Source organism: Phyllopteryx taeniolatus, chromosome 14 (assembly GCF_024500385.1).
Source record: "Phyllopteryx taeniolatus isolate TA_2022b chromosome 14, UOR_Ptae_1.2, whole genome shotgun sequence".
NCBI lineage: Eukaryota > Metazoa > Chordata > Actinopteri > Syngnathiformes > Syngnathidae > Phyllopteryx > Phyllopteryx taeniolatus.
In genome coordinates this window covers 7,952,490-7,980,262 of record NC_084515.1, presented here as the reverse complement: position 1 = coordinate 7,980,262, position 27,773 = coordinate 7,952,490, and the positions used below count along the sequence as shown (strand labels likewise).

Sequence of the window (27,773 nt, the reverse complement as noted above, 5' to 3'; positions counted from 1 at the left end):
CAATACTGCAAGCGACACTCAAGTTACAGATACTTGAAAAATCTACCTCATACAGTAACCAAGTATTTCGTTACTTCCTACCACTGACCCCCAGTGTGCCCATTGTTTATGGCAGATTAAGTGTAAAATGCAGACATTAGTTCTGTAAAATGCATGGTTGAGTGAGTGTGCCCGGAGCAATCAGTCGTGGGTGATCCCCGAGGAGCCCGGGCCCTGTCCCTGACTTTGCTCATCCTTCCTACCTTGGCCCTTGGTGGTCATCGGCTTACATGATGTGATCCCGTCGCCCTGGTATGCCGAGGTGCGCATGCCCACTAAAGAGGACGCAGCGGCTCCATGTGTGTGTTGAGGCGCATTATTTGGCAACAGACGCGGCAGCGGGGAGGGCCGAAAAAAAAGAAAGAGGATATCCCCTTGATTTGAAAAAAAAGAAACGATTAATCCAGGTTAACAGCAGATTAAACATTCCTTGGTCGACCATCGGCGACGAGCGGGCGACAAAGCGACCGAGTAAGTTGACTGTGTGTGTTGAGTGTGGTGGGGGGGGCGGGGGTGAAGCCGAAGTTTTTAGTGAGTGAATCGAGGGGAGCCTTTTATTCCGTCTCGTCGAGAGGAGCCAGGTCTTCCTCCACCTATCTGTGACGATAAAGAAGCTGATGGGCTGTTGAAAAGTAACACTTCTCCGCAGAGCAAAAGGTTGAGCGGTGGGGAAAGGGGAGGGGGGGGTCCCGCTCTGCCAAAATTGTTTCTTTTTTTACCTTCCGAAGCTTGTCGCGCTTACCGGACCGGATCTCGTTCGGTGGAAGTGAGGAAATGAAGCGACAATTATAACGTTACCTCGCCGGCGGCGAGCTCCGGTTGTGGGCCGGTCGGTTACGTTACCGAGTTCCGACCTGACCATTTTCCCTCGGGAGGGGGACAGAAAGGTAAACAGTAGACCCCCGGTTCGCTACACTAAAGTTTGACTTTGTAAAAACGTGAGGTTTTTGAAAGTTGCTTGGCCCCTCGTTTGAGGTGACGGCTGTCCCGCATCGGGAGAGCAGCCAGGTCAGCGATTCGGGCTCGGTTCTTCCCGTGTGGGTCTTGTTTACTAGACCGCTACTTTTTTTTTTTTTTTTTTTTCTTAAATCACTTTGACTGGAAGTGTGTGTTGTGGCCTTTTTGGTGGCTTCATGTGAGCCTTGAACATGCGAGCTAAAGTGACTGCTTGTTGTTGTTTGTGCCGCGGAGCTAACGTTAGCTCGCTAACTCCTTCGCGAGCTCACCTCCTCCGAGGCGGTGTCAACAATAAAAAGCCGGCTAGTTGCACATGTACTGTGGGCCGGCTTTAGTTTTTTAAAGGGCCGACTTTGTTTTCTCGACTCGACCGGGGAGGTGGAATTCGGACGGCGGTGGCTGCTGTCCGTTTTTAAGACCGACAGCAGCCGCCACTGTTGGTTCTGCTATCTAGTAGCTAATCTTCCTACTTCTCGCTGTGACAACCGCAGTCTTCCTCCTCTTAAAGCTGCACATACACACACACAAACACACACACACACACACACACACACACACACACACACCATACACGTACATAAAGTGTGTCATCTATTCCAGGGCTTAGACTTTTGAGAGAGATTTTATTTTTTTCCAATGACCACCTCATTCGAGATGTGTCATAAAAGTTCCAGGACTGGTGTCACAGAAGCTATATTTCAAATCCAAACTACAAGTTTTCTCCCTTTTGAAGAAACCCACTCCCAGATTCCATCGCACTTTCACAACCACGGTTTCATGCAGTCCTTGACGGATTCTTCTCAGCTTCGTCGTCATGGCTATCTTGATGTTGTCTATGTCTTCAAAACGGGTCCCCTTGAGCTTGGGAAAGAGATGGGAAAAAATTTACACAAAGTTAATTTGGATGAGTGACTGAGTATGGAGGTTGCTCCACCACGGCGGTATTCTTCTCGGACAGGAACTGTCAGATGCTCACGGTGTTGTGAGTAGGCGCATTGTCATGGTGAAGCAGCCACAAGTTCTCTTTATAGACGTGCTGGTTGATCGTCTAGCCTACACTGAAGGAAAAAAAAAAAAGTCCTGGAACTTTTCTCACACACCTCGTAATGCTAACGGCAATTAAACATAATAACGTGCACCCATGGGAATTATGTTTATTGAAAGTTTCAACAAAAAAATTCATGACCTATTTAATAGAAAGGAATGGGTTTTCTCCGGGTACTCCCACATCGCCAAAAAAATGCAGGGTAGATTAATTGAAGTCTCTGAATTGCCCGTAGGTATGAATGTCAATGTGAATGGTTGTTTGTTTATATTTGCCCTGCGATTGGCTCGCGACCAGTTCAGGGTGTAGCCCGGCTCTCGCCTGGGGATAGCTGGTATTGGCTCCAGCACGCCCGTGACCCAAGTGAGGATAAGCGGGAGACGTATGAATGAATGAATGAATTTAATCACATCTATCCATCTTCTATACTGCATAACCTTATTAGGGTCACAGCCTGGGTTTGCTGCAGCCCACCCCACCTGTCTACGGGCACCCTGGACTGGACGCCAGCCAGTCGGAGGGTACATATACTAGATCAGGGATCAGAAACCTTAAATACTCAAAGAGGCATAGTGTGGATAAACACTGCATATATCGTTGTTGTTTTTCACCTGCATGTATAAAAAATATATAGTGTGTTGCATTTATGAAATTAATGAACTTGCTACAGAGAACACAATTTTATTTCTGCATGTAACAAAAACATTTAGAATTCTGAAAAAAGGCGCTTGGTTAAAGCTTACTTTTAAATAAAATAGGCAGTGTCTATTTGAGTCCTCCTCGTATTCATGAAATTAAAGCAAAACTCAAATTATCCACCTGCAGCAAAGCAAAAAAATGAAATCTGATTCTGTGTTCCGTCATAAATTTTTCACGTGTGGAGCGTGCAGTCAATTGTCATCTTTAATTAAAAAGGACTTTCACTTAAAAATATAACACATATTTGCAAAATAGATGGCACGGTGGACGACTGGTTAGATCGTCTGCCTCACAGTTCTGAGGACCGGGGTTCAATCTCTGACCCCGCCTGTGTGGAGTTTGCATGTTCTCCCCGTGCGTGGGTTCTCTCCGGGCACTCCGGTTTCCTCCCACATCCCAAAAACATGCATGGTAGGTTAATTGAAGACTGTAAATTGCCCGTAGGTGTGAGTGTGAATGGCTGTTTGTTTATATGTGCCCTGCGATTGGCTGGCAACCAGTTCAGGGTGTACCCCGCCCCCTGCCCAATGATAGCTGGGATTGGCTCCAGCACTCCCGCGACCCTTGTGAGGATAAGCGGCTCAGGAAATGGATGGATGGATATTTGCAAAATAATGCCCAATAAAAACTATTTATTTTGCCTGGTTAATGTGATTTTTGCTGCGGAACCTTCATTTTCAGACACCGTTGTAAGCTTTCATCTGTGAGGTGTGAGCAATGTTTGTTTTTAATATAGTTCATGTAGAATGTAGCATTAAACGCTTTATCCATGGTTTACCTACCGGGCGAGGGTCGAATAGCTCAATATATGGTGGCAATAGTTGTCGGGCATCGTCATTTTGTGACCTATTTTTGAGTGATTTAAAAAAAATATATATATATTTTTTATTTAATGTTACAAGAGCACTTCAAATTTAAAGTTAAAGTGAATATTTGACTTCTATAACAGTTAATGGCAGTAAACAAATGCATGTTTTTGAAATGTTAGAGGAAACTGGATTACCTGGAGAAAACCCAGGGGAGAAAATGTAAACTTACACACAGGAAGGCCGGAACCCAGATTTGAAACCCTAACCTCGGAACTGTGAGGCGGAGGTGCTAACCACTTGGTCACCTAACCAAATTCTATTAAATTTAGTATTTATCCATAGTCACTGGCTAACGTGTCACTGATTCCACTAACAGCAAAGCTGCAAACAGTGAGGAGCTTGTTTACAAAAGTCAGTGTTTCCAAATTAGTGATTTGGTCACTATTTTTAGTGACTCTTCTAGAGCTCCAGGGACTGTTTTTCAAAATAAGCAACTTCTTTTTTTACTACCCCTTTTCCTGCTAAACTAAGTCGGCAATGTTTCTAGCAGCATATATAAAGTGTTTCATCTATTCCAGGGGTTCCCAAAGTTTTGCTTCTAGAAGTAAGTTTTTCCAATGACCCCCTCATTATCCTCACGCCAAGTAAACATAACTACCATGTGCGCCAATGAATTCCATGGGATTCTCTCAAATATTTCAACCTCAATGCTCATGACCCGTTTAGTAGAAAGAAACTTAAGCAAATTCAACATTTAGCCATAATACCTGGCTGATTAATGGAAAGCCATTTGAGCATTTATTCGATATCCTTGATCTCCGGCTTGAGGTCCATGTGCTTTGTCCTCACTAGTAGGACAACTTTGGGATACTAGTAGGATAACTACATCTTACAGGCACAACTGTGCTATAGTAGACAACTGGGTGCTACGAGTACTATGAGAAACACTCTAAAATTGTATCTATCATCTAGCGCTTCACTATTACTACTAAGAGTTTGCAGATATCCACTCTTGCGCAGTTTTGCCTCACTCGTCGCGTGTATTTGTCGTAGCAGTATGCCGAAGCTGTCCTATTAATGTGCAACAATATACAGAAGTGGATAAAACGTTACTAGTTTTGTTTTACTAGTGTGCTGAATTGTCTTATTAATGAGGACAAAGTGAATACTGGTACATGGATGTTTAAGCTGAATATCAAGGATGTTAATTACACCGTCAATCAAGTCATTGCTGTCGCATAATATCAACGTACCGGATCAACGTCGGCTGGTTTACCTTCAGTAAAAAATATTGAACAAATAAATAAAAATACATGATATAACCCACTTTTCTGACAGTATACTAGTGTTCACGTTGTGTTGACAAAGCTCAAGGAGCACTTCTTGTTGAGGCAGCAGATATTGCTGTTTAACTTCAGCTGTGGCAATGTTTGTACTTCTGATGAAATACTGAATCTTACGTCATAATATCTCATCCCTTATCAGATAGGCTTATATCATATCACCTGCCCTTTATAACAATGCAATCGCATAATGCAAATTTGGGGGCTCTTAGAAACGTCCCTATTTTTTAAACAAAATCACAATGCAGTCGAAATTATTGTGGTTAAAAAAAAAAAAATGCTTTTGTTTCAAAATTAAACATATTTTTAAGTGACCCCCAAATCCCAGTGGCAGTGTATATATACAATAGTGTGTTTTCAAGGAAAACATGAAATGGTTGGGGTGACCCTAAACCTGTGAAGTGTGAGATAATGATGGCAATACATACTAAAGGCTGTCACGGGAGTGGATTTTGACTCTTGCTCGCTCCCACTCCCACACATATTGATCGCATTCCCTCCCAATCCCGAGCCCAAATTTTACAGGATCCTGCGAAATCCATGATTTTTACCCCTGTCAAGGTTTCCACTCCCAGTGATTTTGTTGTCATAGTTCCCAGTGACCTTTGTTGCTGCTCCCGGTGACGTTCGTTCTCGCTCCTTCCCAATCCAATGATTAACAATGAAATTCAATCCCATCCCGCGGGAATCCATGGGACCCTGATGAGAATCTAGGCTAATATGGCAGTTGCCCAAAATGGAGCATTATTGAAGGGAATCTTTGTTACAGCTGTCATATTGGATCATTGTAGCTTGTACAGGTGTACCTAACGATGAGACCAGTGTAAATGTGGTAACAGTCTGTTGTTTGGTCCACTTCATGTTAGCTTGTCACGCTTAATGCAGTGAGGAAAAACGGCCCTTTTACCAAGAAGAAAACACAGCAAAACCAAAATCAGGGAATCTCCGTTGTATTTGCTGATTGTGTCATCAGTTTAATATTGCTGTTCTAATTTTGTCAAACATGCATCACAAGCCAGTAATTATTTTAATTACTGTATGGTAATTAACTTAGTCGGCTGCCTTCCATATGAGTATGGTGGGGTAGCCAGCTCCTTGGAGGTCTTACTGTGACTTTTTGCGCTGTTACTGCCTCTTTTCATGATGATGGAAGGAGCACTTCATGCAGCAACAGCAGTATAAACAATCATTGAGGCATTGTCTGTGAACAAATGGCGGTCAACCTTGGTGAATGGTCAGATAAATAAAGAAGAGTGGAGAAGGTTTTGTCATGTCACTGGGCTACGTGTCATGATGGACTCTGCTGACATTGTCAGTTTGAGTTTGTTGGATTGAGTGAGTATGTTGGTAAAGTTAAAATTACCAGGGGTTACCTGAATGAGTGAGTCAGGACATACCCAGAAGTTTAGTTGCATTGTTGTGCTCCACGTTCTAGAAAGTGCCGCTACACTGATCACGAACAAGACTGATTGAGGGTGTTTGTGTACTCGGCAACTGTTGTGTATAAAGGGCATGTCTGCAGGCAACATTTTAAGCTGGTCCGCATGAGTGCAGGTGTTATAGGGAAACTTCATCATGTCTGGAACCTCTAAGGTCGAACATAACCTGATGCGAGATGCTGATCAACTTTTGATGACATTTTAAAACAAAAAGAAAAACATGGAAATAGAAATAATACTATGTTTCATGCGGGGGCCAAACTGCAGTCAAAATTGTATGACGTTCTGACAGAAATTAACTTTAGAGGTTCTTTTGTATACAGTGAAGAGAGTTACTATTCTGGGTGTGTCCTGCTATTGCTCCACCAAAGTTAAACCACTAAAATATGTCACAGTATTTTGACAGGGGATCTTGTCAAGGGGGGTAAATAGCATGATCTGCACATACTATAAATGTGTTTGCCACACAGGAAAGATGGCTGGCAGTGAGAATTTGCCAGCTATTGAGTGACAGATTAACGGATTTAAGAAGCTCCTGAAGGCAGGAACAGAAATCATGACAGATAAACCCTGCATTGTTCTACAACCTGATAGTGGCTTAGCCCACAGTTTGTGTTGGTGAAAGCCAATCTGGTGATTCCCTTGGAATGGAGTAGTTTTGGGAGGATTGTTGATTGTGTTCATTCCCCATGTGGGGTATTTACACTTGTATCCTCCAGAAATATCACATTAATTTGAGCCATAATAACTCAGTTATCGTAGATTACTCCTCACTTTGTCACATGTGGAGCTGGAGGTGATCTAGCCCGAAGACATCCGAGAGTATGAAGTCAAACGGAACGTTGATAACTATGTATCTGAATTAGGCCCTGTAATTGCATTCAGTGGTTACTTGCAGAACCTTTTGAGATCCAATACAAGAGCTGCATCAATTTACAAATAAAATAATGATCAGTTTTGGTTTGGTTTAGTTTGGTTTTGGTGTGATTGTATTGTGGTTGCAGTCTGCAGTAGCACGCCAACTCATCATACTGAGATAAATGTAATATTTTGATTTACATTATTTCTCTACTTTTGCGGGACAGAATGGAGGATACAGTGCAGTTCTACACCACGGAAAATAACAGTGAAGTGAAACATATTGTGAAATGACAGTGTTAAAAGTGAGCAGATTATTTGATGTACAGTAACATGCATTTTATCCATCATAGTATTTGTATAGGCACGAAATAAAGTTTTATCATTTCTATCAACTTTGGAGTGAGGCATCTACAAAAATACGTTAAACATGAGGAAAATTACATTTCATTTCTTAAACTGCTTTCTTCTCCAGTTGATTTTGCTTTTTTTAAATTGATAATTACTAGGGATGAACACAATATCCAATTAGTCAAGTCATTGAATAACCATGACACTATCTGCAATGTTTAATTGTTCAAAAAAGTTGGTTATGCATAGAATTTTTACATTATTTAATGTAGAATCTTAAAAATGTAATTTAAAAATTACAATAAATTTATTTCCCCCCCAGTTGAGCAAGGAATTTTATTGAAATGTCCCTACTACTAACTACTCAATATTGAGATTTTCTACTTAGCTTGCTTCATGATCTATTTCTTTCCCCACCTTGGAAGGATTCAGTGGTACTTTCACTTTTATTTCTTGGCTACACAGTAAAGCTACTTGACCTTTGCACTACATGCTGTCAGAGCTGATGGGGAAAATTAGTAAAAAACTGTGGCGCAATACGAGCAGTGTACAGTACATGTCACCGCAGATGAACACAACTTGAAGTGCAGTATTTGCTTATTAGTTGAGCTTTAGTTGTCTTCAGAGGTTTTCCACTGGTTGTGATGTCATGTTCAAGGGTGGGTCGGTGAGGCTGTGATCCATGTGTTAAAGTGTGTGTGTGTGTATGGACTCAAGGGATATGTGTTTTAAAAAAAAATAAAAGCCACTGAGATGAAATGTGAAACCCGTCAGACATTCAGACCGTGTAAGAAAGATGAGGTCGGCTTGAGGTCGTGGGGTACGTGGCGGCGTTCCCTCTTTGTGTAACACCATCGTCTCACTGGTCTTCTCCAGCACCTGGAGGGTTAAAACTAGCTTCAACTTCTCGCACGCACACACATGCACACGCACTAACCAACTGGTTTAAACCAGTTCACGGGGAAAAGTGCTTTGTGTGTCTCACTGAATCCTGGGAAGGGTCATGTCATATATGTTTTAGTGATGTAAGAGTATATATTATTTTTAAAAAATGCTGTATTGTGACTGCATTGTGACATGTCATCATAGCTACCCTCTGTGCGCTTCATGTATACCGCCATGATTGTAAATCTAATTTGTTCACACACAAAAAACCTTGTTGTCACTTATCACCAGGCAGACAGAGGGCCTTGGTACAATAGACAGGCGCTGTTTTGTATGCATGAATATGATTCTCGCCATGAATGCGGATGCTAAGAGTGGAAGTTTATGCTGTAGATTTCAAGTGATAGATTCAAGTCTTCCTCTCTGACTATCTTTTCTGTGAACTATGGGCAAAGGTCGTCTCCCACTGCATGCCATGTTGGTCAGAATCCGAACATGTCAACCTTTGGCACGTCTGGGTCTACTCTTGTGTTGACTGCAATAAGGACTTGTTTAGAGTTGTGGAACCAGAATGTGATGTTTTGGTTCCTGTCAAAGTGGCATGATGACTTTTTCCATGTGACTCTCCTTATAGTAGCTAAATGTACCATTTTTAATTTTTGTATAATTACTGTAAAAATCAAATAAGCAATACACACCGTACTCTGACACGTATTAGTTGCTAAATCATCTAAATATATATATATATACACTAATTCAACAAATAGTTTCATTCTAGATATAGGAAGCAGTTGTCTTTGTCACTAAAAAACACAAAACTGGTATCGTCATTGTTAATTAACTTTACCGGCAATGTTTCAAAGTAACAGTCATTTGTCATACAAGCGTAAACATTGAAAAATTACGTACTCACTCTTAAATGTGATGATGCATGAGGGATGTTTAGGGAAGTGGGAAAGTGGCCTTCACTTTTTATCATGCAAATAAGAAAATACTCGTATGATAAAACTAAATAGTGTTCTCACCTGCTAACTTTTAGGTATTATACAGTACACTGCTTGTCAAAAGTCCACCCACCTTAAGGAGATGTAATGGCAGAAGTAATGGCAGTACCCAAATTTGTACTTTTCTTTTACTCTTCTCTCATTCATCCCAAACCAACTCGATGGGGTTTAAGTCAAGAGCCTGTGCCTTTTTATTTTTCCGGTTTGGCAATGGATGGATGGGTAAACTTACCTGTTGTTGTTTTTTTGTTTTTTTTAAACCTCTAGTACGTCATCAGCCAACTTAATTTTTTTACCATTTCAAGCTCATTGGACTTGAACTGCTTGACTTAAAAAATAAAGGTTTAGGGTGTTGTAAAACCTTGTTTGTAGTTCAGTATTTGCAAATCCCTGGTTGTTCACTAGTTTTTTCCTGATCACCCCGCTCATTCGTGTTTTTAATGACACGTTCACATTTTGGGGGTTCAAGTCTAGAGCCTGTGCCTTTTTATTTTTCCGTTTTGGGTAACCTTATCTGTTTGTTTTTTTTAACCTATTTTTTTTCCTGATCACCCACTCATTCGCGTTTTTAATGGCATCTTCAAATTTTTTTTTGGGGGGGGGAGATCATGACAATTATAATGAGTGTCAATTATTCATTCATTCATTATCCTCACTAGAGTCGCGGGCATGCTGGAGCCTACCTATTTCACCTGACTCTGGGCAAGAGGCGGTATACAACCTGAACTGGTCGGCAGCCAATCGCAGGGCACATAGAGTATAAACAAACAACCATTCGCGCTCATATTCACACCTACGGGCAATTTAGAGTCTTCAATTAACCTACCATGCATGTTTTTGCGATGTGGGAGGAAACCGGAGTACCCGTAGAAAACCCATGCAGGCACGGGGAGAACATGCAAACTCCACACAGGCGAGGCCGGATTTGAACCTGGGTCCCCAGAACTGTGAGGCAGATGTGCTAACCAGTCGTCCTCCGAGTATCAATTATTCACAGTTTTTTGCTATTCATGGTCAGACCCGATCCCTATCCCCTGCCAATAGCAGGGGTTCACTAGTATAGTATGAGACTATTGTCGAATTAGCTATATTCTACTGATCTGCCAGGATAGAGATGTGTGTACAAGTTACGAGTTTCCTCCTCACCATTACTGTTACCCTTGTTTGGTGGCATCACAAAACAGAACAAAAAGCCAATGAAAAAGAAAAACACACTTAGTTACTGGATTTAATCCTATATTCTCAATGAGATTAAATCTCATCATGATATTCTGAAGTCTGATGTCAATTATGGTGGTTGGAACTTGGGGTGTTTTGTCAGGGATGTATTTCTCAAATAAACGTATATACAGTAGTCAAATTTTGTACGACGTCTGTCAGTGAAACTTCTACAGAAAGATCTGTACTACTATATCAAACTTAATTTATTTAATATTGGGTTTGTTTTTGTTTTTTGCCGCGTTTAAATGTACAACACTAACTCGGCCCTTTACCACCCCTGCAGAAACAGCCCGTGCATAGTCCTATAGTCCACTGGTATTACTCACTTTTACTGTGATATTACAATATTTCTCTCGTCCCCACGGGCATCTCTGCTACCTCCTATTGTAATTCTACTGATTCAATGAGGAAATCCACACATAGTGTACTGTATGTATGGATTGAAGATGCGCATTATCATTATCGAGCCATTGGCGTGTGACCTAATGTCTCCTTGAATCTCTGTTTCGGGTTTGACCCTGAGAGAATCGGAGCGGGCGTTGCAGTGATAATGTGTGTGTGTGCGAGTTTGTGACTGTGAGGGACCGAACATGCAACTGTTTTTCTCCACCGTGTTCACATCTGGTACATTTTTTGAACAGGCCAGGCGGGTCGGATCTAATTTGGACCAAAAGCTGGGTCGATGTTTTAAGAGTGGGCAAAAAATAGGATAAACTCGAGCTCTTGCATTAGACTTCATGGGTTTTGATGAATATTTCTGTGTACAGTATTCTTCAATTCATTCCGATGTGTAGTTTTTAACTCTCCAGTTACATTCAGTGTAGTGTTTTGAAAATGTACGGCTCAAACGTTGTGCATAATCAATGTTTGGGAATTTAACTTAATGTCTTGTGATGATGTGATCATACTAATCCACTTTGTTTTGTCTGGAGGCCATTTTAGTAACCCTGTGTTCGCTGCCGATGAGTCAAGGTCAGTTTTGTCCGCCAGACAATCGTAGCAGTGATTAAATGTGAATAAAATAAAAAGGTGCCGAGCAGCGAGTTCTAAACGGAGGCAGCAAAACTCAAATCTGCTGACTCAACATTCATTATCTCCAGATTTCTGAAGAGTCCTTGATTAGTTAGTGGGTCAGATTTTGCAATTTATCTGCCATTAATCATCCTTTAGTTTGTTTAAACTCTTGGAATGTCAATTTAACATCAATTATGTTTAAAAAAATGCATTGCATATAGGCAAAGAACATTTTTTTTGTATTTTCCAGATAATTCACTTCCTGATTATCTTTTGAATAACTGTAGATTGCAATGGTGTAAACCTGCAAAGCATCTTGCTGAGAGCTGTTATGTACAGTATGTATGTAATCAGAATCTTATAAACAACTCTGTGTGATGCAACACTACTATAAACATATTGCTAAATGAACACCTCTCTGACTTTGTCTCTCAAAGCTGAATATGATCATCTCTCCAAGGACAGAATCTTTAATACAGCTCCTGTATTGGATCTCATTAGATTATGCAGGGGTACTTAATGAACCAACCGGTTAGTGCAGTTCTGTATGTAATAAAGGAAACCAAAAATAGCTTTGTAAACAGGATGTTCCCCACTCGTAGGTGAGAAGGTACGCTCCTCTTACGTTAAGGAAACTCTTATTTTAAAGGTGGAAACAAGATTCTTCATTCTACGCCCTTGCTTTGTACAACTTTGACCCATGATCAACATTAAAATGAAAGTTGTAAACTTTTTCAATGACAGAGAAGTTCTCTGCCAAGATAAATTTCAGTTAGTCAGTGAGAGTGTGTGTTGGAGGCATGGCTAGTTTGATAAAGTTTCATGTTGGTATGAGTGAACAACATGTCGTGTTGTTTGACCCACTCTGTAGATTTGTGTGAACTCTTAAACTAATGTACACATGTAACCAAATCCTTTCCGTGATGTATCCACAGGGGATGTCTGAGGAGGCCGTCCGCCAGACACGCAGCCAGAAGAGGGCACTGGAGAGGGATGCGCCACCACAGACTTCAGAACCTTCCAGTTCTGACAATGAAAGCAAAAAGCTTAAACTGGAGCAATCTGAACCCACAGCCCAGGAGGAAAATACACCTAGACCTGACCCAGAACTACAACGGGATGGTCAGAATCTGACTGAGACTGGATCAAATGAGGAACCGAGGCAGTTACCGCTACCTTTGGAATCTCAGCCAGTGAAGGACGAGGCCGTTTGTCAAGGGAGCTCGAACAATCAAACTGGATGCAATGACAGAGCTCGCAAGGAGCTGAAGGCGGAGAAGAACGTGGATACAATGAGCCGCTTTCAGCCCTCAGAACCAAAAGTGTCCGGTGGAATGTTGGCTGCCGGCGAGGTAAAGGCAACCATCAAGGTGGAGGTCCAGACTGGAGAGCAGCCCGTGGACATGAGCACCTCCAAAGGGTAAGAAACTGTTCTCAACTTTTAAGCACGTGAAGAACCTGTCAAATTTGTCCATCCAAATTACTACAAATTGGTTCTGAATCTTGGGAAGGGTTGCAGCCAAAGGGAAGTCATCCAACACCAGCGACATGAAAGTAAGCAGTGTTGGGTATAGCGACGTGACAAGTAACAGCGTTACTAGTTTAACTGCGTCTCAGAACATGGTCGTAGCGCCGCTTTTGTCTAATAGCAAACAGTTTTTCAGTATCAAAGCTACTTTAGTGATCACATAGCGACAGTGCAGCAGCGTTCACAGAAGCTATATTTCCCCAGACAGTTCTAAACATAAAAGGCATTTATTCCGTTTGACGTCACATTACATACCTCTCCTCCTGCTAATGCTCACTCTAGACTGCGTCCACATTGTGCTGCGTGGTACGGATTATGGAAACCACGCAATTGGATACATCGGCAGAGGTGTGTACATCTCAATCCCCATGGGCCAACATATCTTAACAAATTCCTGCTACTTATCAAGTCCTCACAGAGCACTTATCGTTCCGGTGTTTACTGTGCATCCAAAAAGAGGCTCCGGTCAACATCCAAGACGTCCAGCACAAATTTAAGCACACACATTCAGGTGTATCCTGAAGTTAACACAATAAATGCCAGGTAAGATAGTTATCACAACTCAGTCAACACTCAGGAAACATCAACAGCTAACATGAGTAGGTGACTTTGCATATAAGATAACCTTTATTAGTTCCACAGTGCGGAAATTAGCAAGGCGAATCGGCGTGGGTTGACTGTACTCCACTTTCTCCAATTTGCTGCACCTGTCTGTTTTTTTTGCTCCCCTCAGTCTCACAAGCACTGTAAATAAATAAAAAAAAATTGTCCTTCTCCTCCATTGTTATTTTATGTTATTATGTTTCCTGCAGTACTATTTTGAAGCGACCACCCCAAACCAAGGCGAGTAGAGCTGGTAGTACTATTTAGTGGAAAAACAACATTGTGTGAAACTTTGTCAGACACTGGATGCTGCTTGTTTGAGCCTGATGCAAAACTGATATTGAACTATTTTTGGACATGAACGGACTTTTTAAAGTTTCATGCATTGATTGTTATTTACAATTGACAGGAAAGGTAGCAACTGTACTCAGATGGTCTTTTGACTTTAGCCTTTGGTCCGCCTCCATTTTCCCACAACTCACCACCTGAACCCTAAAAAGTCCACGCACACAAAATGAAGCCGTGTCATAAACTGGTTCCAGCCAGCTGTTGCCATGGCTACCACCGTGGAAGAAGCAGGGAGGGGAGGGGCGTTGTATTGGAGGAAAAGGAAGTCACGTGATAACGACTTTGAGGTCATGTGACTACTTTGGAAGTAGTGATTAATCCACAGGAAGTGATGATGGCGCTAAGCCCCGAGGAATCACACACACACGACCACAAAGAGGGCGGCTCAGACAGGCAGGCCTCATTTTTTCATGCGCTGACTTATGCTTCGTAAAAATATTATCCCTGATTGTGTGTTTGTATGAAGAGTCCAACACAAGCTTTCGATTGTACACCTCACATATGGCATATTGTATTTGCGTTGTATTACACGTGTGTTTTACACACATGTATTCAGCTCTTTTGGATCACCACCACGTCTCAAAGCCCCTGCTTAAACAGAATGTGCATGTTTGTGAATGACCTCATCTTAATACGACCCAACTATCCAATCCATCCATCACACTTGTCCTCATTAGGGTCGCAGGTGATCTGGAGTCTATCCCAGCTGATTTTGGGTGAGAGGCGGGATACACACTGGATTGGACACCAGCCAATCGCAGGGCACATATAGACAAATAACCATTCACACTCACACCTATGGGGAAGACCAAGCAAACAACTGTGAGGCAGATGTGTTGGCTCACACAACTATACCACAACTAAATGTCCCATTTAGCCCCACCTTACTTTTGACTGTTACAATAGTGTGGAAAGATGTCTGGACTTGCAAGTGGAACGGATCAGTCCACTGTCATCATTTAGGTTTTGTGTTGTAACTGCCCCTCTCCGTATTAGTCATATGATTCCACCCAGTGAGTCTTTTCAAATATTGAGAATTTCTTAGAGGTGCAACAGCAATTCGATTAATTGATGATCAAACTATACTACTCTAACTATTTTGATCATCAATTAATCGTTTAGAGACTGTTCATCTTAAAATTGTACAAATCCTTGGAATTTCAGCCTCTCATCAGTAAATATTTTTTTTTATTTCTGTAGCCCTCCATGAAAGAAGATCTGCAGCAGATTATCTTTTGTGATTCGTCAAAATAAGACTTTTGCAAACATCTGCTTTGACTTTGGAAACAAAATTTTTGCCGATTTTCTGACTGATGTTACGGACCAAACCTGTAACTGAATAATAATCAATTAAAGTTTGTTCATTTTCTGCACTGTCAATTTGAAATAATGTCAATTGTTTGAATAAAGGGATCAAAATTTAAAAAAAATGTATACCATTCATCGATTTATCAAAAAATTATGATAAAATGTCATTATCTACAGTGAAATGAGTACTATACTGACATCGGCTGAAAGGCCACTCTGTCAGGAAGAAACCATTACTCCAAAACAAACATCAAAAAGACAGATTACAGTTTGCAAATGCACACAGGGACAAAGATATTAACTTTGGAGACATGTCCTGTGGTCTGACAAAACTTAAATTGAACTGTTTGAACATAATGGGCATTGTTACATTTGGAGGAAAAAGAGGGAGCCATACAAGCCTGAGAACACCATCCCAACTTTGAGTTAGTTATGGGGGTGGCAGCATCACGTTGTGGGGTTGTTTTGGCAGGAGGGACTGGTGTACTTCACAAAATAGATGTCATCATGAGGAAAGAATATTATGTGGAAATACTGAAGCAACATCTTAAGACCAAGTTAAACCTTGTCTTCCAAAAGGACAATGACAGGCATTGAAAATTTATGGGCAGACCTGAAAAGGCAAGGTGGCCTACAAACATGCCTCAACTACATCAGTTCTGTGAGGAGGAATAGGCCAAAATCCCTGCCAACTATTGTGAGAAACTTATGGAAGGATATCCAAAACAATTGACCCATTGTCGTACAGTTTAAAGGCAATTGTACCAAATAATGAAATAAATATATGTAAACTTCTGAATTTGAAGAAAATAATGATAATAATAATAATAATTATTATTATTATTATTATTTTGGCTACAAATAATCTTGTTAATCCTAATTGACCTAAAATAGGAAAAGTTTAGTCTGGTTTCATATCAGATAAAGAAAAAAAGTGTGTATTTTTATATAGTGGATGTAAATATCTGGTTTCAATTGTATAGTGGAGCCTTGAGATATGAGTAACCCAATTTACGGGTTTTTGGAGAAACAAGCCATTGCAGCCGTTTATTTGCTTTGACTTGCGGGTGAAATTTTGAGATACGAACGCTCTATGGTGGCAGTGAACTGAACTCAACTCACTTAACAAGCAGCAGCTTGGCAGATAATGAAAAATTCTTAATTTTTTTTGTCTTCACCTTACTGTAAAACTAAACATAAAACAGAATTATGTATGGAAGTCATGTATTTAAAACAACCACAGCTTTGCCTTCCTAATTCATTCCATAGACAGGCTAACAGATAGCATCAGTGTCATGGTGCACCAACACTAATAACAATATCCATCCATCCATCCATTGTCTTCTGCTAATAACTGCAATCACAGGCATAAAGTCTTTATCTTCTGTGAAAAACTACTAATAATGCTGAGACAGTCTCCATGTATAGCCTTACTATATGTCTGAATTATACTGCCCCCAGGTAGCCATGGTGCACACACCAGGAGGAGCAGCACAACGTTCATTGAATTGAACCAGAAAATATGGCAAAGACGGTTTAATTCTTTACATTGTATTTAATTATTACTGTAAGTTTTATGAAGTACAATATTATAGATTGTTACTTTTTTTAGGCTGGAATGGCTTAATTGTATTTCCGTTAATTTCAATGGCGAAAGATGATTTCAGATACAAGGGTTTTGAGTTACAAGCATCATCACGGATTAAATTATCTCAAGGCACCACTATTGTTGATTTGACTGTGCCAGTCCAAACTGCATTGTACTGGTTATAAAGGTTTCAATTTGATCTTGTTACAGTGTGCCATTTCCATGATGTGACCATTGCGTTTATGTAGTTATTATGGATCTCTTTTCTTTCATTTTTTTTTTTTTTATTTGCTTGCTTACCACATGATTCAGCTGCTGCTTTGGTCCAGTACGGGCTAGTCACATGATCAATACCCACTGTACCTCTTTTTTACCTACAGTATAAAAAGTGAGAAGTGGCCTCCATCCCCCGAAGAGGAGGAGGAGGAGGATGATGATGATGATGATGATGATGATGTCATCATCTTGTCAGATAACGACTCTCCAAGTCCACCTATGAATGGTCTGAACCACTTGAAGGAGCTGGATACAGACCTCCTCATGGTGAGATGTTGTATTTTTCATGCCATCATACACAAGTAGTTTATGTCAAAACAGATCTATCAATAATAGAGTTGCAAACATGGACACAGGAAGTCAGATCAGGCCTAACCAATCTTACTGCACCGTCAACTATTTGCTCTTGCGGCATGGCTTTAACCAATGATCAAATTCAAAGGGACTCCAAATGAATGAAGGATTTTGTCTGTGAAGGATGCATGACCGGACACGGTTGTTTGTCTTCAGTAGTGTGAGTAGTGTAAGTGATTGATTTCGTATGTCGAGTGCAGAAGAGCAGCCCAGCCGAGCGGGAGCGCATCATTAGGCAGCTGAAAGAGGAGCTGAGGCTGGAGGAGGCCAAGCTGGTGTTGCTGAAGAAACTGCGACAGAGCCAGTTGCAGAGGGACACTCTTCAGAAGGTGAGCGGCAGCTCACTCCTGTGCAGTAATACAGTGAACCCCAGTTTATCACAAGGATAAGTTCCAGACCCATCCCCACTAAGTGAAAATCTGTGATATTGAAAGACTATAAATAACAAATAAAATGTATCATTTTACCCCACCCAGACATTTTAATCACAATTTAACTTATTAAAACACAATTTTGAAGGTATTTGCTAGCTTTTGTTCGGACTCTGTCAAAAAGCGAGAGACTATCATATAATATCAATTTGAGGAAACGAAAAGCAGACTCTCGCTCATGCAGTTCTCCAAATAAGAAGCAAAACCTGCTTGCTTCAACCTGGAAAACTGACAGAAAGAAAAAAGAGAATTGAGTATTGTATTTTAAGCACTAAAATGTTCAACCAAACCAAATAATTTCAAAGGCTGCTCGTTTAATACTAACATATGCGAAACTGCATAGATAGGCTAACGGAAATTAGCATTAATGTCACAGTAATTTTAAACCTTCAAACAACCACTACAACAATACTCACAGGCATACAGTATATGTTCTCTGCTCTTTGGGAACAATGACTATTATTGGAGTTTAATTGGAGACCTTCTCTGCCTCTTATTCTTGCTCTTGAATTACGCTGCATCTCTTCCAGTAGAGCACAGTGCTTCCCGGCATGTTGTGACACAACATGGTACTTCGCTGAAAGCATGCAAGTCTAAATTTGGACTTGCCTAGATGCATTAAAAAACCCATTAAAAAAATTGTCTCTGAAAAAAAAATGTGCAATATAGCAGGTGCTCGAGCTACTGTATGAACTGCGATATTGCGGGGCTTTACTCCACTAAATAATAACCTTCCCATTGCTCAGGCTTCAGGGGTGTCCAGCTCCTCCGCTCCCCCTCCTCTAATACGCGGGTCCATTGGAAGCAGCAAAGGCTCACAGCAGGTGAAGTAAACAATAGTGTGTCACATACAATGGGTACGAAAAGTTTTCAGACCCCCTTAAATTTTTCACTCTTTGTTATATTGCAGCCATTTGTTAAAATCATTTAAGTTCATTTTTTTCCTCATTAATGTACACACAGCACCCCATATTGACAGGAAAAAAACGCAATTGTTGAAAGTTATGCTGATTTATTAACAAAGAAAAACTGAAATATCACACAGCCATAGGTATTCAGACCCTTTGCTGTGACACTCATATATTTAACTCGGGTGCTGTCCATTTTTCTGATCATCCTTAAAATAGTTCTACACCTTCATTGGAGTCCAGCTGTGTTTGATTATACTGATTGGACTTGATTAGGAAAGCCACACCCCTGTCTATGTAAGACCTTACAGCTCACAGGGAATGTCAGAGCAAATGACAATCATGAGGTCAAAGGAACTGCCTGAAGAGCTCAGACACAGAATTGTGGCAAGGCACAGATCTGGCCAATGTTACAAAAAAATGTATGGTGCACTTAAGGTTCCTAAGAGAACTGTGGCCATAATCCTGAAATGGAAGACGTTTGGGACGATCAGAACCCTTCCTAGAGCTGGCCGTCCGGCCAAACTGAGCAATTGGGGGGAGAAGAGCCTTGGTGAGAGAGGTAAAGAAGAACCCATACATCACTGTGGCTGAGCTCTAGAGATGCAGTCGGGAGATGGGAGAAAGTTCTATAAAGTCAGCCATCACTGCAGCCCTCCACCAGTCGGGGCTTTATGGCAGAGTGGCCCAACAGAAGCCTCTTCTTAGTGCAAGACACATGAAAGCCCGCATGCAGTTTGCTAAAAAAACACCTGAAGGACTCCAAGATGGTGAGAAATAAGATTCTCTGGTCTGATGAAACCAAGATAGAAATTGTTGGCCTTAATTCTAAGTGGCATGTGTGGAGAAAACCAGTCACTCTTATCACCTGTCCAATACAGTCCCAACAGTGAAGCATTGTGGTGGCAGCATCATGCTGTGGGTGTGTTTTTCAGCTGCAGGGACAGGGAGACTGGTTGCAATCGAAGAAAAGATGAATGCGGCCAAGTACAGGGATATCCTGACAAAAACCTTCTCCAGAGTGCTCAGAACCTCAGACTGGGCTGAAGATTCACCTTCAAAAAAGCTAAAATACTGAAGGAGTGGCTTCAGAAAAACTCTGTGACTGTTTTTGAATGGCCCAGCCAGAGCTCAAAAGGGTGCTTCTACTAAATACAGAGCAAAGGGTCTGAATACTTATGGCTGTGTGATATTTCAGTTTTTCTTTTTTAATAAATCAGCAAAAATTTCAACAATTCCGTTTTTTTCTGTCAATATGGGGTGCTGTGTGTAAATTAATGAGGAAAAAATTGACTTAAATTATTTTAACAAATGGCTGCAATATAACAAAGAGTGAAAAATCTATGGGGGTCTGAAAACTTTCCGTACCCACTGTACCTTCACATTGGCTATCACTGTTTCTGATTGGCCGTCTCTGTCGTTCTGAGTAGATTGTGACTGGTAGAAGTTCAGGCACGGTCATACCCCCGCCTTTGGTGCGTGGAGGGCAGCAGGTGTCATCTAAACATGGCTCCCAGATCATCATGCCGCCTCTAGTCAGAGGAGCACAGGTGAGTTGTGGGGAAATGTTGTTAGCTCAATTATTGGCATGCTAATAATATAAAGGTGCACTGAACAATCACAACGTTATGACCACTTGCGCAATCTAATGTGATCCAATTCAAGGAGTGTATGACAAATTCTGCCTGTATAGTGATAATAATTGTCAATGTTCATCCAGAGATGTCCGAGCTCAGGCTGGTTTCTCTTTCTTTCATCCTCTAAGACTAACTCACGGAACTTTTAATGTAGGACTTATCTGCTCTTTGGATCGCTCTCTCGCTCTCTCTCTGTCTCCTTGTCTGTCTGTCTGTTTGTGCCCTTTGCATTGGCACTCTGGATGTCCCTCTTCTGTCCACCACCTCGCCCGCAGCACCCCATGTGTGTCGTCATCTCTCATTGTCCTGGTTAGCCCATCTCTGTATCTCCACAGCAAATCCAGGCTCTCCGCCAGCAGCAGCAACAGCAGCAGTTGGCAGCCTCTGGAGGTGGTGGCTCAGGGCCCCCTCCCCTGCTGTTGGGCGCCAGGACCTCAGCCCCTGCTGGCCAGGGTCAGAGAAACATGGTGCAGACAGGCCTCATCAGAATAGGAAGTACTGCAAACTCACTGGTCAGTATCTCACTCCTGAGTAGAAAATCAAGTGTGGGCAATATTTTAAAGCACAGCTGGCAAACTCAGGTTCACTTTACGTGGCCCCCTAAAACAAATAAAGTATCAATTTCATGTTTTTCTTCACTTAAAACTAGTGATGGGAATCGAAAAGAACCGATTCCCAGTAGGCCTAATTTGATTGATAAGAATCTTTTGTTTGTTTGCCTGATGATTGAGGATGTCGATTCCTCTCACGTCGCACAAGATTGATGACGTCACACGCAAGAGGTGTATTTTGGGTTGAAAAGATGATACTTGCAAAGCTTTCATTTTGTAAGAGGCAAAATACTTATAATATGCAGAAACATCTTTTGTATTATAATGATCTTGAAGATGTGTATTTATAATGATAATCAATAATATCATATACATTTTATTATTTCATTCCCTCACTCAATGAGAATCTATAAGAGAATCAATTAGGACTTGGAGCGATAGGCATTATTGATAAATCGGAATGACTAAATTCTGATAAATTCCCATCTCTACTTTTAACAGATATTACAGTATGCATTATTTCATTTCTTAACATTGAGCAACATTTTTGTCACTCCTGATTTCAAATTCAATTTGTTAACCATAAACTGTATAAACACTTCACTTTGATAACAAGGGACAACGCATGTTGTGATGCTGGACTCTTTTCGTAAATTAGTGTATTTTCCTCTACTTGTATTCTCATGTTCTACTCATCTTAACACCCTTTGCTACAGCTGGTCCTTCTGTTGGAAGTGGAAATGTCACCAAAAAGGACAGTCTATACAAAGCAGTATAGAAGATGGATGGATGGATGGATGGATTTTTCACTTTGTCTGTATTCTGTGTCTGGATATCACCCTGGTGACTTTGTTGTCTTGTTCACAGGGCTCATCCACTTTGAAGATTTCTTCCTCAGGAAGCGGCGTCGTATCTCTGGTGGGCACCAATGATAGTCCAGCCAGCCGTCAAGCCGCGGCCAAACTCGCTCTGCGGAAACAACTCGAGAAGACGCTCCTGGAGATCCCGCCTCCAAAACCCCCTGCGCCGGAGTTTAACTTCCTGCCCTCGGCAGCCAATAATGAGTTCATCTACCTGGTGGGACTTGAGGAAGTAGTCCAGAACCTGCTAGATACTATTCACAGAGGTATGTTTGTAATGTTATTATTTTTTTCTGAATGATGATGTCATTCAGTGGCATTTGTAATACTTCACAGTTTAATATAAAACTGAAGTGAAACGAATTTAGGAATGTGACTCTTTTTTGACATCTTTCGACATTACTGGAATCACATTACTGTCAGGGTCAAGCTGCAGATGCTTGTCTACTGTACAACAAGGGTTCTCAAACTTTTCCATCTCTCCATTCAGGAAAGACGGGGGTAGCTCCATCCAAACCCACCGTCAAAGACCCCAACATGTGCACCCAGTGCAACACTGACTTCACGTGCAGGTGGAGGCAGGACAAGGCCAAAGGCGGCACCGTCCTCTGCGAAGACTGCATGTCATCCAATCAGAAGAAGGCTCTGAAAGCCGAACACACCAATAGGCTGAAAGCGGCGTTCGTCAAAGCGCTGCAGCAAGAGCAGGAAATCGAGCAGCGCATCATTCAGCAGTCGTCTTCATCCATCTCTCACGGCAGCTCGTCGTCCTCTTCGTCGCTGAAGGCGGAGCAGCTGGTGTCACAGCAGCTGAAGCACGCCCGTGCTTCCTCTCTGCACCGAGGGGCCAACGTCATCCACCACCACTCCATCAAGGTCAGCGGTGGTGGGAAATAACCTAGTACAAATACTTCCTTACTGTACTTCAGTGATTTTTTCAGATAGCTGTACTTTGATGACTTTACTCCCTACATTTGAAAACATATATTTGTACTTTCTACTCCTCACTTCGTCAAATTAGGCTTGTTACTTTTGTCAACCTCTGCAAATGATGACATGACGTAAAAAAAGACGTAAATCGAGAGAGGTCAAATCAACCGTATTGAGATTTAGATTGATTGAGGTCTTAAAAGGTGGAAAAAAACAGACAGCAACGACATAGAGGAATCAGGGAGCATTAACGACGGCAGCAGATTCATAGAAGCAAAATATTCCCCATCTATGGTCATAAGAAATTGTTTGATATTGTCGGCTCCAAAATGATTTGTGGTGGTCAAAGATTTTCCATCTAATCTAAAAAAAATAAAACGCATACAAATAAGGTGTAAAAAAACAAATTGTTCATCATTTGATAATTTAGCTTTTTTTTGTTACGCGGTTCACAATGTGAGCAAAGCTATGGGAACATGTTTTGATAGCATAAGTCGAGTCAACACCAGCTAGCGCTTAGACAGCAACATGTGACAAGTAACACGATTTGTATTCTTCTTCTCAGTATGAGCATTATGTAAGTTATTAAAAGAGGGAAAATACTTAGTATAAGGGGTATTGTGTGATTTTCATGACATTTCAGGATGAACCTAAATATTATCTGTAAGGTGAACTTATTTTGACCTAAACTTTTGAATGCACTTGTAAAACTGTTCAATGTTTTAGTACTTTTTTGCATAACTTGCTGATCTCTCGGGCTATGTTTACAGTATATTGCCAGTGGCCATGGCAGCCTTGTTTGCCTGAAATTTAGTGCGTAGTGGGATTTTGGCTATTTTTTTGCTCCGTATCCAAGTCTCAGAGACTCAAAGGCACCCTACATTTCATTTCAGCGCGCCGTTTATCATGGATGCTAGTATGTTCCTTCCGAGCCTGTCATGTTCTGATGTGGTCCCTCACGTTTATCACATTCTGCCAAGGCTTTCTACGGATGAAACGTGGACGTCGGGCAGCTTTGGAGCTTTGGTTTGTGGCCCCGAGTTGAAGCTCCTCTGCATGGCCCGCAGCTCCAGAGTCGGTGTCAGCGCAGTGGTGCGCATGTATACTGCCGCTCTAAATATGTTTGATATTATTAGTGTTCTGTCAACAATTAATTCACTAATCCATCTATTGTACCAAAACATGTAAAAAAAAAAAAAAAAAATTCACATAGCCATTGTACAGTGTGCTCGCACATGTACTCTCACGCTCTCACACATACATTCAACATTAAGCGTTATCAACAGGTACGCCATGGTGAGCATTGTAGGTGAAGCTTTAGAAGAGTTTTAGCCAGCAAATGTGAGATGCTAGACCACCTCCAAGTCGTGTTACACCCTATTACGTATTGTCAGGTTTACAGAAGTTGCGCACATCTAGATTCAATACGACCGACTAGGTTTCTCATCCGCACTGTGACTTCCATTGCAAACGTTTTCACAATTTGAACATCTCGCAGGGATCCACGGCAATCACGATCTGTCGTGATTGCCCATCGTGTCCCCACGTGTCATTTCACAACTGGTTTGTCCACGGTGGCCTGAAACGGGGTGGCAAAATTCAAAACAGGTGTTTGATCCATGCCAATCAATTTCCAAGACATCCAATTCGATGCCTTTCTGTGACTCTTCTGCTCTTCTGTATATTTGTTGCATCCTGCCAATGACAGTTTATAGTGAATTTTAGGTTCATTCTGACATTTCACCCGAAAGCCGAATACCACAAACTTATTGTGAGCCGTGTAACTGACTGTAGAAGTTAATTTTAAGTAAAAGTGTATACTCTGAAATGTACTTAAGTACAGAAGTTGAACCAGTACTTGTACTTTTACCACTCTTTATTTTTTACACACATGTATCACTACTTCTATTGAAGTACACAGTGTGAGTACTTTTGCCTCTTCTGATGATCAGTGTGAGTTTGAGATTTGCCATGGTAACTGAGCTCTCACCTCTCTTCTCGCCACCCTTAGAGCACCTCGAGCCAGCTATCCCACAGCGGCGTTAGGGGCGTCCCCCACTCCTTCTCCTCCTCCTCCCAGCTGCAGAGCGCCGTGGCGGCCGCCGCTTTGGTCAGCCGGCCAGGTAAGCACGAGCACGTGACCCAGCGCTCTGTCCAGATTTCAAAGGTGAGCAGCAGCGGAGTCGGCAGCAGCAGGAATATGAGCGGGGGTAGTGCCTCATCCACTGCATGGAAGAAGCAGAGCAACAGCAACAAAGGTAGAGTCATAGCAGCCTGACTCTGGTGGCTCAAATCTGCTCTATTTCAAACTCCTGTCTGGCCCAAAGAAACCCTCAGATGACACTCGCAGTCTCCTCGTTTGGTGGTCCAACATTTCTCCAGGGTTCCTGTTTCCTTTGTGTCTGTTTGTGTGTTGTTGTTGGGATATTAGGCTGCCATGTCCACATGAACATGGGTGTTTTTGAATGGGTGATTTGACTTTTCAACTAAATGCGAACTACATTTTAGGACAATTTTATAAATGTCAGAAATTCCAAAACTCACTTCCAGTATTTGCGGGTACAGCAGTGCCTTGAGATACAAGTGACTCGGCTTACAAGTTTTTTTTAAATACGAGCCATCGATCCACTACAGTTTATCTGTATGTCTGTCTTATACTTCCTCCAGGTGGCCACGGCAAACACACCAGAATGAAACACAATTGCGCATTGAAGGAGGAAGTGTGATAAAACCTGATTAATTATTTTTAATTCTATTAAGTATGTCAGTAGTATATGGCAAGTATAATGTTATGGGTTTTTGTTGTTATTATTAAAAAACATTACAAAAATGTGTTGTTTTTTGTGGGTGGCTGGAGCGGATTAATGGCATTTGCATTAATTTCAATAGGGAAGATATGAGTGTTTTCTGAAGATATGAGTGTTTTCAGTTACAAGCGTGGTCAAGGAACAAATTAAACCCATATCTCAAAGCACCACTACAGTATACTGCATAATGTATCTCTATGCATACATGTACTGTATATACACTTGTGCTTTTCTTTTTTTTTTTTTTTTTTTTTTTTTTTTTTTTTTAAATAAGGACATTTCTAAGTTACCTAGCTATTTTCTGTAGATTTTACTTCAATATGTTTTATACTAATACATAAATTGGTATACAATGATGATTTTTTTTTTCTTCTTGTTAATCAAACGGACATGCATTTTGTTGGCAAATGATTCAGGTGCATTGTTTTTTTTGTTTGTTTGTTTTGTTTGTTTTTTGTTTGTTTGTTACTATTCCAAATTTGAGCTTAACAAGTTTGGTAAATCCTGTTCTACTGTGATACTGATGAGACGGTCAGGATATGACCCTTGAAATAAAGAAATGCCCTTGTACAGGTAGACAGAGCCTCAAAATAAGTAATAGTTTTGCCTCTCTGGTCTGCCAAAGTGTTGAAGTGCCATCTGCCCTGGCCTGACCTGCTCTTTTGACCCCCCACAGGTGTGACAATGGCATACGTGAACCCTAGCCTGAGCGGACACAAGACCTCAGCTAGTGTGGACGCACGCCAGAGGGAGTACCTGTTGGACATGATCCCCTCTCGCTCGTCTATCTCGCAGACTGCAAACACATGGAAATAGCAATGAAAACAAAATAAACCAACCCTCAGCCAGCTCTACCCCTTCTTAGCTTTTTCCAATATCATGGGCAACAGCGCTCCCAGGAGGACTGTTTTGGGAAATACAATTTCTAAAAAGTGAAGAAACGTTTCCTTTTCGTGTATTTTGTATGATTTACTTCTTTTCTGTTAGTTTTAAGGTTTGCTGTCCCTCATATAGTTTTGATTTGACAGGGGTGACCAAAAACGCAAATGCACGAGACTTGGTACTTTTTCCCTCCTGTCTGGGTAGGGGATTAGTTTTGCATCAAACTGACACATGATTGACACTTGAATGTTTGTCATGCTCACCCCAAGAAAATTACACCGGATAAGAGTTGTAAATGTTTCATTATATTCATCCCTGGAGTTAAAATTGAATTTATTTTGTATTTACAGTAAGTTATTTTTGTTGTTCTTTTTTGAGACTTTTTTTTAACTTTCTATTTTGTGGTTTTCACAACTGAAGTGTTTGTTTTTGCTTTCTTTTTTTTTCAGTTTAACAGCATGATTACATTTAACACCTAATGTTCATTTGCACCTTAGCTAACAATGCATGGTGTTGACGCTCAAGTCATATGTAATTACCATCTGTAATGTAATTTGCTTATTTTATATTCATGTCAACATCATTTTAATTTGAGTGTTACATCTTCACTGAGAAAATTCAAACTCCGACGAGCTGAATTTGTCCACCCTGGAACCAGAGACCATGATCCATAGTTTGTAATTGGAATACGGTATCTCCCACTGTGAACCCAGAAAGCACAAGCCGATTACGGTATTTGCTTTTTTTTTTTTATCCTGCAACATCACACCAAATTGCATATTTTCCCTGCTACCAAACCTAGATTGCATTGTGCAAATTGTTAAAAAAACATTGGTTTAACTTTTTCCTAGCTTCTAAATAAATAAAGAGATACAATTAAAACTTGTTTTTGTTTGTGTTGTGTGTAGAGTGAATATGTCTACACACCACTGTTCAAATGAGAGCTGTCCCAAAAAAAAATTTTGTGGTATAAAAAAGTCAGACCCAAGATATTAATGTGACCTTCAACCTGTACAACTCAATTGGAGAGAAAAAATCTTTTGAGGTGAATTAGAAATGAGAATGTTGCAAAAGTGTGCACATCCTCAACTGGTAATG

At 41.1% G+C, this 27,773-nt stretch overlaps 1 protein-coding gene and 1 long non-coding RNA gene across 4 annotated transcripts; one reads left to right on the top strand and one right to left on the bottom strand.

The window, feature by feature from the left end:
- The first annotated feature begins 356 nt into the window (after window positions 1-356).
- LOC133489246 (transcriptional repressor p66 alpha-like) lies at window positions 357-27,557 on the top strand. 3 transcript variants are annotated; one of them, XM_061798139.1, is made up of 11 exons: window positions 357-510; window positions 12,600-13,084; window positions 17,420-17,582; window positions 17,870-17,998; window positions 18,847-18,924; window positions 20,439-20,558; window positions 20,981-21,157; window positions 22,064-22,322; window positions 22,547-22,932; window positions 24,998-25,109; window positions 26,470-27,557. In XM_061798139.1, exons 2-11 carry the CDS (start codon window positions 12,603-12,605, stop codon window positions 26,607-26,609), a joined length of 2,046 nt encoding a protein of 681 aa, XP_061654123.1. In that variant the 5' UTR covers window positions 357-510; window positions 12,600-12,602; the 3' UTR covers window positions 26,610-27,557. The 3 variants fall into 3 exon arrangements, with proteins under 3 accessions (XP_061654123.1, XP_061654121.1, XP_061654122.1); XM_061798137.1 differs by having other exon boundaries at window positions 358-510; window positions 24,998-25,244; XM_061798138.1 differs by lacking the exon at window positions 357-510 and adding an exon at window positions 679-926 and having other exon boundaries at window positions 24,998-25,244.
- On the bottom strand, window positions 1,719-5,932 carry LOC133489250 (uncharacterized). The gene is made up of 3 exons (XR_009791847.1): window positions 4,803-5,932; window positions 1,973-2,054; window positions 1,719-1,857 (listed from the first exon to the last, which is right to left on the bottom strand). It is a non-coding gene; the product is annotated as an uncharacterized LOC133489250 (long non-coding RNA).
- Window positions 27,558-27,773: the final 216 nt, after the last annotated feature.

Coding starts and splice junctions, on each gene's coding strand:
- LOC133489246 (XM_061798137.1), top strand. CDS start 12,603: ATGTCTGAGGAGGCCGTCCGCCAGACACGCAGCCAGAAGAGGGCACTG. Junction 18,925..20,438: donor GCAGCAAAGGCTCACAGCAG/GTGAAGTAAACA, acceptor CGTTCTGAGTAG/ATTGTGACTGGTAGAAGTTC. Junction 22,933..24,997: donor TCCACCACCACTCCATCAAG/GTCAGCGGTGGT, acceptor CGCCACCCTTAG/AGCACCTCGAGCCAGCTATC.